Here is a 13,730-nt window from a genome sequence, read left to right as displayed (position 1 = left end):
AAGATCGGATATTTGCCTGACCTTGTAGACCTCCTCAGGAAGGAAACAAGTTCCTCCAAGGAAAACACGTAACAGCAGATTCAGAGCCTGCTCTGCAAGCAGGAATCATTCAATGAGGCACTTCTGTCTTGAACTTCAGGGTGAACTGGGGTTCCTACCATGCCTACAGTATGTCAGGAAAAACCCCAATCAAACTATGCAAAGAAACCAGGCATTGTTGCCTTTACTTTCTGTTGTTTTCTTTCTTGGACAGACAGTTTCACTAAAAACTATAATCAGAGTCATTGCAAAATAGGCTCTCCCACATCTGAATTTGTAACTTGTGACAATCATTTACTTGTAACACAACAATTTACTTGTACCCCTATACTGCAAACACTGAGCTCCACACACAATAGATGTAGGAATTAGACTAAAATAGCTCCCTAATTTATTCAAAATTATTTTTGATATTGTACAGATTAAAATCTAAAGCCTTCACTGTTGAAATTAAGCATTATAAGATTTAAGAGCAGAACTCCAACAAAATTGCTTTTATTTGCTCTTTTGGTTGATTTTCCCAAAGAGTTGTAGTGTCTTTTGACAGAAATTTGACAGAAAAATTGCATTGCCTTCAAGTGAGAGTATGCAAAGTGATTTAGGCAGAGCAAGAACCCATTTAAAATTGCTCAAAAATCTGACTTCATTTAAATGGTTTTCAGAAAAATGTTTTATTAGCTTATCACTCCTTTTTATCCAACCTCTTCTAACAAAAGACATTACAAGAAAATTATTAACCTACAGTTATTCACTATGTTCAGTAGAGTAACTCACTGTATGTTCAGACAAAGGTTTTCAACTTGTATAAATATGAACAAAGCTGGAAGTAATCAAGTAAATTAAAGGGGCAAAAAAAAGTCTTTAAGATAATATACTTACCCCGAAAGAACGGCAGTAATTAATAGCATCCTGCCTGTATAAGAATTTCAGTGCCTTGAAATTTCAGGAGCATGTGTCTACCAAGTCTGAAAAGAAACCTTATTCAGCAGAAGTAAAGAAAATGTAAAAAAACCACAAAAAGGCTTCATGGTGCAGCTCTATTTGATGGATTTGACTGGAAAGGTCACCTTTTCCTCAAGAGTGACCGTAAGAAATGCTCAAAAGAGGGTGAAAACATTATTGTATGGCTAATATAATGCCTTTTCCCCTACAAGCTTCAGTACAGTTTTGAAATGGAAGGTTGTAATCAAACGTAGAGAAGAGAACAATGCTTACCTATACATAAGGAACATGCAAGAAAATACTGCAGCATCATATAAATTCACCCAAAGTTTTGCATAACCTCAACAGGCATTTCGTGAGTCCTTTCAGCAAGTGGGCACCTTATCAGCCCTTGTGCTGAAAAAGGGGCTCAAAGCAGGAACTCCATCACATGGTAGATCTGACAGAGTACAAGAAGCATTTGGACAATACTCTCAGGCACATGGTGTGACTTTTGGGGCTGTCCTGAGCAGGGTGAAGAGCGGGACTCAGTGATCCTTGTGGGTGCCTTCCAACTCGGCATATTCTGTGATTTTGTGAAAACATTTTAAATACCTATTCAAGTGAACCTTCATGCATACACTGATCAGAATGTGTCCTTCTCTTTAGTAACTTGTTATTAAGATAGATATTGCTCAAATTCAGTTTGAATGAGTTATAATCCCTATATGCTGCTGGCTACATTTGGAAATAAAGTTTGCACACGCTGTCATTAGCTACAGCTTGATGCTTAATGCTTCTACCACGAGACACATGTTGTGAACAGTTGCCCATCTTTGCAGTCTACCTATATCATAACAAATAACAAAACTCAGGTGTATAGGCTCAAAATAGCCAGTACATCCCCAGAAGAGCAGAGATGAGTTTTGAGATGGAGGCTACTGTATCATAGGAACCTGTGAAACTGCCAGCTGGTCTTAGAGTAAATCCCTGAATGCCTACCAAGAGAACATTAATCTATATAACCAAGATGGCAACGTAGGTTCTTCTCTTTTACATCGTCACAAGGTGTTTTCACTTCTTTAGTAGCTAATGAAAGATGATGTCTTTAATTTTTTACCTTTAATAATTTTAACTATCAGCTAGCTTTAGATGTAGAAGATTTCTCTGACATTCAAATGCATTACAAGCTTGAACTGACATTGTTATTCATAGGTATCATTACATCTCAATATAAACTGCAGGGGGTAAACAGGAGAGTTTGATGAGTCTTAAATTTTGTTGCATATGTGTGGATACTTTTGGAGAAAGAAGGGAGAAGCTGAATTATTTTGACTGGGGAAGCACTTTTTTTTCTTCTTCATTTCTGCTTCAAATTGGCTTCTCCAGCTCAGATACTTGGAGTGTGCTAAGAAATTTTCCATTACTATCTGCCATCAGAGATGTTCCAGCTTATTTGTAGTCAAACAGACTAGTATTTATTTTCTGAGGAAAAAAATAGAAGTTTAATATCTCTAAAGTATGCATATCTTTAAAATATGTGTGTGAATTACTGGTAGAATTACAGTAAACAATACAGAAAAAAATGCTGCAGTGGCGTATGACTTTAGACATATACCAAAACAAGAGTTGTATTAACAATCTCAACCTGATATTAGTCCTGGGATCCAAGAACTCTATCCCCCTCTCACTCCCATCTCTTCACTCAGTCTAATAGCAGATTGCTGCTCCCATCTTCATCTGTCTTGGTATTAACTTTGATTTATCACCCACAACTGGTGAGCCTACTGTGAGTAATGGTGTAAGAAATGATTAATGCAGTAAGGCACTAAGAAGTAATTGCATTGAAAAGGCCTGCTTGTACTTTTTAGCTTTTTAAGAAAAGACTATACATTTCATTGCTACTTATCGTAATGAGCTGATGTGTATGTTACATGAAAGATCTCTTCTCACTATGCCATGTTCTTATTTTATTTAGAATATCCTTTGGAAAAAGATTATGACATCAAAACGATAATTTCATTAAGAAATTAAAGCTTAAACACTTACAAGATAGAACAGAATATCTCATAAAATATGAGACATTCTCTCATATTTTGGAATTTATTTTTTTCCCCAAATTTAGGGCATGTAAATTTTCAGTCAATAAAGAGCACTGTTATAACAGTGTATTGACATCAGTTTGGACATCAGAATTAATCTGTTATTAGACTGGCACATAAGGCACATACAGAACCAGGAATTGCACTGCGGTCTCTTTTCTTAGATGAAGAATCTGGACTTTTCAACATAATGCTAAGACTATTGTCTTTCAAACCAAAATAATTACAAGAAATCAAATAGTAGTGCTTCCACTGACTAGTGAAACTAGCCAATATTAATTTAAAACTTCTTTCTTATTTAGTCTTGGCCATTACATGATGTCAACAGCTCACTGGAATATTACCACGACCGCATAAAATGTCTGCGTACCTGTCATGCTTCCTTTTGTATTTTGTGCTAAGCATAGCTGAATGAATTCCTTGAAGCTGGGATTACATGTACTTGTACAAGATCTTATGTTATAGCACCTTTTTTGAACTGAGCTTTTGTGGATTATCATAGTAAAATTAAGTAAATTAATTTCTATACTTTACAGATGCGGTTGGCAGAGATGATAGTGCAGGGGAATGTTGTCTATTCCAAAGTTAAAAATGCTCACAGAGATTTTATTTTTCTTTTTTCTTAAAAAACCCCTCAACTTCCATATAGGTATGAAATTGTAAATTACTCCACCAAAATATCCTTGCCTTTTCAAAATTTCAGTATTTGGTTTCTGCAGCCACTGTTTTGTGGGCCACTAAAAGGCTATGGATGAGGAGTCTGAGGTAGTTTGGAAGATCATTCTCAATATCACAACTAATTAAACAGATAATTAACAAAAGAAAAAGCTAACCATAGGCACTCCAGTTACGTTTCTCATCTGTGCTGAATTTTATCTCTCTCATGCTGTAAAATATAATTATAGAATCATACTGCTACTTTATATCATTATGGCAAACATACTGTAAGGAAGCTAAAATTGCGAAGTTTCAAAATATAAGATTGAGATTACATTCTGATGGGAAATTTTCACTTCTCCAAAAATGCAAATTTTGTGAGCATGGAAAAAAACACAAACCACCACACATTTACTTTCAAAGTCAAACCAATGCAACTTTGTGCATGTAATAAATAAAAAAATGTAAATAGCCTAAAAATTGTAATTGAGATAAACAAGGAAAAATATTTATACAGAACTATATTCCTGACTATGGAATATGGTTTGTCTTTTTCTTCCCTTTCCAGTTTTAAGCGCTCAGAGTTTCAGTGAGCTCTTTCAGGGGAGATAAGGTGTATGTGCAAACACACAGGTGCTAGTAGGCGGCACAGAATTTTCTAAATTTTGCAGTGCAATTCTACCTATGACAAAGACTCACATCTTGGTACCTGGGAGCAGCTGAAAACAGGTAGGAAAGCTTTAACAAGGGGGACCTGTAAGGTACAGAAGCAATCCAAAGGTCCAGTCCCTCAAGTAAATTTGTCTTAGGCATTAAAATAACAATGTAGATGCTCCCCTTCCACAGTCATAAACTATTGCATAGGACCTACATGTCACAGAAAGTAGAAATCTGTAAAAAAAGTAATACTTCCACTCCAGCCTGTAGAAATTCAAAAAAGAAAAGGCTATTGTAAAAAATATCCTGCTGGCACCATCAAGGTACATCATCAAGAAAGTTAGTTTTATTATTTATTAGCTACCCAAAATGTTATAAGTATTTTACTGGTGAAGACAATGCACTATCAATTAAACATTTCTACTGAACTCAGCATAGTCACACTTTGATAAAATCATCTAATTTTCAGTTTTCTTTGCTCCTTCTTTATTTTTCACTGACTTTAGATAAGGGGAAAATAGATTTGCAAGAGCATATTATAAACAAGACACGAAAGCTGTGAAGGGCAGGAATACCCTCACCCCAAGTCCTTGATGTGGATACTTGCTCTCGAGGGCAACAAGTCCTTCCTAGCATAAGAAAAGGCTTCATGCATAGTGGGTCAAGGGATGCCAGCAGAGATAGGGGTCTGGATGACTGGTCTTGGGGAGAGGTAAACACAGATGGGAGAAAAAGGGAACACACAGGCTTATCACCCATATTGGGCTTTGAATTCAAAGTGCTTTAGCAACCCAACATGGTTTTCCAGGCCATGACCTTCTGCAGGAGTTTCCCTTGCCACAGACCATTCAGACTTTCCAAATTAGGTACTGTTTCTGTTTGGTATAAAAACCTAGGTATAGGATGACAGTGCTAATGACACATACAAGTATTGACGTTTTTCTAGGAAGTGAACATTTTGCTGAAGAAAGATGGCTAAAGAAAAACATAATAGATGTACACTTGTAAGGCCAAAAATTGAAAGTAGTGTACCAGGATCACTGCTAAATTTGGGTTTTAAGATCAGACAATAAAAAAAATAAAATAAAATGCAAGAGGTCGTGAAAATTATTCAAAAATTATTCAACATAAGGTGAAGAATTAAAATGCTTTAATCATGCTCCTATGATTGTGTGTCATTACTGGGTAGAGTTGAAGTAATTTCTCTTCATGGAGCAATCTAACATTAAATTAAAGGTAGAAAAAAATCCGAATAATGAGTGTTCTGCAGTGCTTCTTTGGGAGATATTTACATCCAGGTTTTGGAGTGGGATTTTTTTCCTATTTAACGCCTATTACTAACCACCTTCACATTTGTCTGAAAAATATATTTGCTGTCACATTATTTTTTAATATATTTGCATTCAAATGATGTTATGCTTTAAAATAAGTTCAGAATATACATACCTAACATATGGACATATATATCTATACCCTTCCACACACCTCTGAATGCTATTGAAGATTGTGGGGTGTGGTTGCTGTCCATATTAAGTAGTTTTATCCTTACACATCCAACTTGATTTAACATTCCCCGGTAAAGCACTAAAACAATTGGCTGACTCATTCTGTTTATCAGCTATAAGGAAATGTTCTGTTATGCTAAAACCCGCAAATATTCTGCCTTTGAAAGACCACTTGTTTGTTACTTTTCCTGTAACCAACCCAGTCTTCGTTACTCTGGTAGTGAGATACTACATTCCTGCACAAAGGGTCAACCTGTGCCCAATGTTCTAAAACAGTTTGTTGTTTGCCTTTAAACTCATCTATTTGTTTAATTTCCATGTTCATCACTTTATTATTTGTGTTTAAACACAAATTCGCATTGCAAGGAAGTATCTGCCATTCATTACATTACCACCAACAACTTTCAAGCACCGTATTATCTAAAAACACATAAGCAACAAAGGGTCAATCAAGAGGTCATTACAATATGCCAGTCTGGAGTTTGAACACGGACTCTTAAAATCTGTTATCTGAACAGTTTGGACCAGAACCATGGAAAAGTACGACAGTACCTTTTACTTAATTCCTAGTCTGGCTTCCCTGGGAATCAGAGTCACAAGAACAAAGATAATAATGTTGTACTATTCACAATTTTGTTTAATTCTTTTGTTCTTCCGGAATAGATTAGGCCTTCAACACCATCATTTCCAATAAAATTGAAGGAAATAAATAGTATGTGAAAGGCTTGCCAACTGTTAAATTTGTGAAAGTAAGTTTTGAAAAACTATGGCATATATTACCTAAAGGAACTTAGGTAGATAAAATAAAACCAACCTCACAGTACCTAGAACTATTGTAAAATCATAGTTTATTATCCACAGTCATATCCATGAGTGACTTCAAAATGTCTCTAAAATACAAAAACCACACAACTCCTGCCATAAAAGACTAATATTGGTATTCGGTATTAACACTTTCTATTATCCTTCTAAACTCTGACGAAGAATACAAAGCAGAGGAAACAGACATTTGAGATAACACTAAACTAAAGAGACAACGTTCTAAAGTTTGCCTTCATAATTATATGTCAATTTAATTAAATAAATGTAGCTGGAAAGCGGTTGTAGTCAAATAGTTTATTCCTATGTCAATCTTCTTCCATGGAACAACTTAACATTTTTGGATCTTTGTAAATACAGAAGCACAGACAGTTAGTTATATTTTTGCATCTGTTGCTGGGTTAAATAATTAAGTAATACCAGATAATATGTCAAGGTGCATCTAATCTAATAATAATGAAAATCCTTGAGTTCTACATTTTGTTAGGTTGTATACAGTGTTTTAACTACATGTTAAACTTGCATAACTGGTACTATAAAAAGTAACACTCTCAATCTGTTAAGTACAATGTAAGGGAAAGTGCCATTTATCTAAATGTTTAATAACACATATCACTATAAAACTGACATACCATGTCTTTACATATCAGTTGGATTTTTTTAAAAGAGCTCCTTTAAATATAAAGTTAGTAAAGCTAAGGGTATGCAAAGAAAATATAAATTTAGATGTAAATATATTCAACTACTAAAAAAGATATATGCATGGAATACTAAAAACAGACAGGAAATAAAGTAATTATTGTGTAGTTTATATATATATATATGAGATAGAATATACTTTTACTGACCCACGCATATACATGACATGGTACATATTTACCTAAAATATAGGCATATGTGTATTTCTTCAAATTCAAGATTCTAGATATTCATGAACTTAGACATTACTAAAAATTACCCATATTTCTATGCTACACAAACAACTCTACTTTCACATAAATACCAACATATTGTATTATGTATCTTCGTATTTATATAAATATAAATAAATAATACTAAATATAAATAAATAAATACTAATAAATTAGTATTTCCTTTATATACTGACGCAATGTAAATATGGACATAAAATGAACTAAATGTATATAGAAAAATATTTACATGTACAAGTAGAATATATTTATATCTAAGTCTAGAAACCAATGCTCTTGGATTGTCAATCCCACTGTTTGTTGGAGTACGATTTGTAAGTGCTGGATTCTTAGAGAATCACCATATATCAACTAATGACCAAGCTGCCACTACAAAACAATGCCAAATAAAAACAGTTGGAAAGCTTCAACACGTATTTTGCCAGTATATCTGCAAAGGCATTTAAATACGAAAAGTTTTAAATTCGTGAGATAGGTAGCAGGGAAGTAGACATATTTTTGCTTTCTAATGTAGTAGCTGTGGATTTGACAAAGTCTCCCACCTTTACACAGTCAAAGTAGATTTATAAGAGTTGAATGCAATCCTCGCTATGTGGAAACAATTTATGACTGCTTTCTAACAAATTATTTGCAATCAGTTGAATTGACACACCATAGAAAACAGAATCCTTGCATCTTGAATGTAGGAAAAATAGATGTCTATGGATTCTGCCACTAAAACTAGGTGAAAACCACACAAACAAGAAGCTCCCTTTTGTTTCTGGAATTGCTGAGTTCTATTCAGAGGGGTTGCCCTGACTTCATAAACATGTCCAAAACAAATGAGTGCTAATAAATTTCAAAAAAAATATGGAGAACCAAAGCTAACCTACAGCAGTTCAATTCAACAGAAGATCTTTCTTGACCTAAGAAAATATGAAAATTGTGCAAAAATTATTTTTTGGCAAGAAGATATTTGTCAGAGGTCAAATTCTCAGTAAATATGAAGACAAGTAAAAAAATCACTTGCAATAGTGTTGTTCTGGCTTTATACCATTTAAAAATATGTCTTACCATTTATCTTTCTCTTTTGTTACACCTCTTCATGGTTCTTTGCTAATATTAAATTAGCAATATCTTTCCATTCACACCTTGTAAGTTTGTTCTCCCTCACATATTCTCCCTTCTTCAAAATAAATCTTATCTATTGGGATTTTTTCCACTTTCATGAGTCTAAATATATCTATAGAACAATGGTAATTTTATAATTTTTCTCTGAAAAAAGAAGACTATACTTTTAAATTGTCTTTTTATTGCAAAAAGTGACAGAATCAATATCAAAAGTAATTATCTAAGAATATTTTCTTATAGGTAATATGGTGCAGTAAGCACAGGTATTAGTTATTTTGATGGTTAAAGTTCTCTTTAGTTGCAAAATTTTTGCAACTAAAAATTGTTTTTAATTCATATCATGATTTTGACCACTATCTCATAAATCTAGTGTATCACCAGGATATTTCCTGTTCTCTATTTTAGTCATGGCTTATTGTCTTCTCCATTATTAATATGTGTATGTGTATGACCCACTTTAAAAAAAACCCTAAAACACCAAAGCACATCTATAATCACCAAACCAAAATAAGCATAAAGGTACATCCCATGATCGTGCAGCTAAGAAAGAAAGGATTGCTCCTGGAAGAACACAAGTGCCCTCAGTCTCCTCAACCCCAGCGTAAGTTGAGAAACAAAAGCACCTCTCAGAGTTGGGGATGGTTGCTACAGAAAACACTTCCTCATTTTGAGATGTCCACAATTGCTGTTACACTGACTGTTAAACACACTTCGGCATAGACGCCTCTGTTGGACAAGTGTACAGAACTCCTAATTAAAGAGTTTCATTTTTGCCACAAAAGGAGCTAGATTGTAATGGCATCTTTTGTCCTATGCTTAATGAAGGGTGAGATATTGTTTAAACAATTAGCAACACCGCTGCAAGAGAATGTGAGTAATTAGCATAGCTTAACACCCAGAGGAACACCAGTCGCTGTTAGTATCAACAGCGCGTCCATTTAAAAAGAAAAATCATGAGAGTCACTTGAAGTGGTTTAGCTTTTCTTTTTGAAAGATAAAATTAACCACATATCTTTTAACTGATGCACTATACTACTGGCTACCTCATTCTCATTCTTTCAGAATTTTTTTACAAGATTTTAAAGATTTTAAAGACATATCAAACCCCATGTATATTAAAAAGCCACCACAGATTTATAGCAAGCAACAACCCATTTTCTCTAGTGGAGATTTTCTGATCTATTTGAATTTTTAGTCTGCAAAAGGTGTGTGTACATTACCTGTAAGTTAACAAAGACTGTCTGCAAGCACATACATAACGTTATGTTGGCAGAAAGACCAGTGACTCAAGAGATCATATAACCATTTATGAAGGAAGAGGAGGTCTGAAAGTGGAAAGGGGCCTGAAATTCTTGCCTGTCATCTACCAGACACTGGTGTGATCCAGTATTGTTCTTTCACTTCTTGTAGGGCAAATGCCAATCTACAGATCTGAAAATCTCATTTTCTGAGATTGACTTATAAACCAGAACAAATTGCTGAGACAGAAATCTAATGGGGAAAGGGAAGACGCAGGTTTCAGATTATGTTCTTATGAACAGAGAATGGATGCCGGATCTGGATGGGAAACACCTAGCCTACTGTTCCTGGAGTCAGAGCATAAATGTGTCATAATTGCTGGCATAATTGCCATGACTGATTTCATCACTGGCAGTAGCAATGTGAAATAGGCTGCTTCATGACAAAGACAATAGGAACAGGATTTCACATAGACTAGTAACCTTGTTTTATACAGTGTGGGTACAAAGACAGTCCACATCTCAAAAGAAATCATACAGATGATCATAAATGATGTTAGGAGTTGTTGGTATGAGGCAAGAGTTATTTGTCCTAGGACTACGCTAACCATTAAATTAGTACTTTAATTAATCTTCCAGAAAACTGGTGGAAAGTACTTTATTAGACTTCTACCAGGTTAGCTACACTGGGTAACATCCAATGCAAATGTTATTTGCTTCTGAGATGGCACCTTCTTAAAGCCTGAGCAAAGATGCTTTTTTGAACAGGCATCTTTGCACAGAATAGCCACAGACTGTGCAAAAATACCCTCATCTTCTTCACAACTATCTGCAATATGGAGTCAAAGACATCAAGAGAGAAGACATGCCTTCTAAAGTCTTCTTTCAAGACTCGCATTGTCTGTGTACTAATAAACATTTACTACTTTTTTACATCCACAAAAATATACTTATCCAGTATCTAATGTTGAAGGTATTTCATGTTAAGTAGTCTATTCCTACTGGTATAACATTGATAAACCATATGCTGTTATCTTACTAAATAGTAGCACCTGTTAGATGTAAACTCACTGGATTATTAAAAAGCACTGTAAATCCATGCATCTTCGATTAATGTTTATAGCTCATGCTCAACATTATCAATGGATAAACTATTAAAATAACAGATCAGTTTAGAAAAAGAAGAAAGCAAAAATAACAACTCCTCCTTAGTAAATAACATCTTTAAGAGATGAAAGTAAGCTCCTGGGTCCAGGTAGAGAAGTGTCTTTCATTATGTTAATATAATCATAGAATATGATCTGCATGTTTGCATATTCATAAAGGCAAAAAACCCACACAGAATGCGTATGTAGATTTCATCCGCAATCACCTGAAGTTATCACAGACGTGTGTGCAGCCACACATTTTTATCTGAAAGGACTTAAGTTAGTTAAATCTATTAATTCAGTTTCTTTTCCAGCTTCAAAATTCTCTGTGAGAAGCCTGGTAGATAAGCTTTGCTCTCCACATTTGTGATTTCTTGATTGCAGTCCATTTTTTGAAAAATCCCACTGCACACAGGCACACACAGACTGTCTGGAGGGAGTGGGTGGAGGTAAGTGTGGAATGCCTAACTCCTGCCTTGGCTCTGCAGCAGCACAGGAATTGGCATGAGAGAAATGTACACCCAGGTGGATGGGAGGTCACTCACCTTGGCCTCAATATTCAGCAGGAGCTCTGCTCTGCCAGCAGCCCTGAGAGCCTTGAGAGAACCCTGAGAGCCTTGAGAGAACCCTGAGACCTGGCTGCCCACTGCTACCTCACCCAGGGCATCCTGTGCAGGGCCAGGCTGTCAGAGACTTCCAGCTACCTGGCAGGAGATGTGCCAGAAGCTTGCCAAACTGTGGGAATGCAACAAGCTCAGAAACAATTCTGGTTTTGTTTTCAGGACTGCACTGCCTGCGAGGCTGGTGGGAGGCAGCGCGGGAAGAGCGGAGCCAGCATTCGGTTTCCCTGGCTGGACAGGCAGCTGGCATCCCTGAAGCCAGCACAGATAAATGCATCTCCTGTTAGTGGTGATGTGAAGGGCTTTTCACAATGAAAGCAACTTAATGAAAAATAATCAACAGCAAAGAATGCCTGACATTTCAATCAATGCCTGTGTTTGTGCAGTCAGCACTATACCTTGCCAACTGCCAGGAATAAAGCTGCAGGTACATAGGGAAATTCACTTAAAGAGTAGTATATACTACATATTCCTTATGACAGCTTTAGAGAAATCAAAGCACAACTGAGGAATTCTTCTTAAAGTGAAATCTGACACATTTTAAATGGTGATGAGCAAACACACATACAGATGTGTATTTGTATCTCGTCTGATTAGAGATCACACATCCACCTTTCCCAACCCCTGCCCGAACAAGGAATTTAGCATGCAACTGAAGGGTACTTTCCTTCCCAACCACACACTGCTTGGCTAGGAAAGCTGATAGGTAGCACTGACCTTTAGCTTGTCATAACGGTCACTTAAAGCTGCCACCTGATGGTCACGGTGCCGCCCGACCAGTTTACACAAGGCACAAATTAACTGGTCATCAGTCACGCAGTACATGTTAACTTTCTCATCCTCGTGCTCCAAGCACATTAATCCCCTGATGTGGGAGTCCGGGATGGGTTCAATGAGACGGTGGCCAGTGAACGGCTTCTTATTGGGGTGAGTGGCTTTCAGGCACTCCTCGCAGTAGGACACCTCGCAGGTAACACAGGTTTTCACTGCCTCCTGGGCAGGGTCTTGGTCGCAGAACTGGCAGAGGACCTTCTCGCAGGACGACATGCTGTTGTTATCAAATGCCCGCTCCCGGCGGGTCTCGCTGGGGGAATTGGGCCCGCTGACCGAGGCTTTCTGAAACCTGTCGATGATGTTCTGCAGGGTGACGTTACGCTTGAGCCCGTCTAGACCGCGCTGGCTGAGGGTGATGACATAGCGGCAGGTCGGGCACTGGAAGGCGGTGATAGACTCCACTGGCTCGTTGGTGGCGCAGTGGGAGACCAGGATGCGGTGTGCGCAGTTGAAGCAGAGGCTGTGAGCGCAAGGCAGCAGCAGCGGGTCTTCAAACAGCTCCAGACAGATAGGGCAGGTCAGTTCTGACTCCAGTGTTTCCATCTTCAGGCAAAGCTTTCCTGTGGCGTCAGCGAAATCCAGGGAAGCTGATCAGCTATCTGGAAACACACGTAAAATTCGATTAGGCGAGAGAAAACATGAGGGGTCAGCCATGGGGGGTTGTCAACTTTCGCCACTGCTCCCTGGTCAACCCACCACGCCGGGCGGGAGAGCAATCAAAAGTTTTGAACCTGCACATGAACATATCAAGGTATTTAAAACTGGACTGTTTTATTTCCCACCCTCCCTTTTCACTTAAGAATGAAAAAACCCCAAGCCGCCTTCATTTTTTTTCCTTTTCCCTTTCTCTCTCATGCAATCAAGGAAAACAGCAGATGTTTCTGTGCATTATTAAAACGTAAAATGATGGTCTTCAAACAGCCTATTACAGCAAAATTAGATTTCTTCTGCAGATGCTGCTTTTGGTTTCACTCATCTATTACCAAAACTTTTTAAATAAGCATTTCACCTTTGTGCAAGGATTAGTCTAGAGTATTATAATTGATAAATTTGTAATCTCTACTACCATTAACAAAGTTATTTTATCAGATTGAAATTTTCATTTGCTACTATAGAAATAGCATGGAATTTAGAGTACATGTCCAAGT

The 13,730-nt window shown here is 36.8% G+C and overlaps 1 protein-coding gene across 7 annotated transcripts in view; it reads right to left on the bottom strand.

Annotated features, from left to right (window-relative positions):
• The window catches only part of MID1 (midline 1), a 242,466-nt gene that overhangs the window by 83,357 nt on the left and 145,379 nt on the right, over nt 1-13,730 (bottom strand). For all 7 annotated transcript variants that reach the window (XM_051794943.1, XM_051794944.1, XM_051794946.1 and 4 more), the window contains exon 2: nt 12,466-13,181. In XM_051794943.1, the coding sequence (XP_051650903.1) occupies nt 12,466-13,125 (660 nt within the window). In that variant the 5' untranslated portion in view covers nt 13,126-13,181. The remainder of the gene's footprint in view (nt 1-12,465; nt 13,182-13,730) is intronic.

The sequence above is a fragment of the Manacus candei genome, unplaced genomic scaffold (assembly GCF_025592945.1).
Source record: "Manacus candei isolate 608988 ecotype Guabito, Panama unplaced genomic scaffold, ASM2559294v1 h1tg000041l, whole genome shotgun sequence".
Taxonomy (NCBI): domain Eukaryota; kingdom Metazoa; phylum Chordata; class Aves; order Passeriformes; family Pipridae; genus Manacus; species Manacus candei.
Note: the sequence above shows the minus strand (reverse complement) of the source record. Positions and strands in the feature narration are given on the sequence as shown.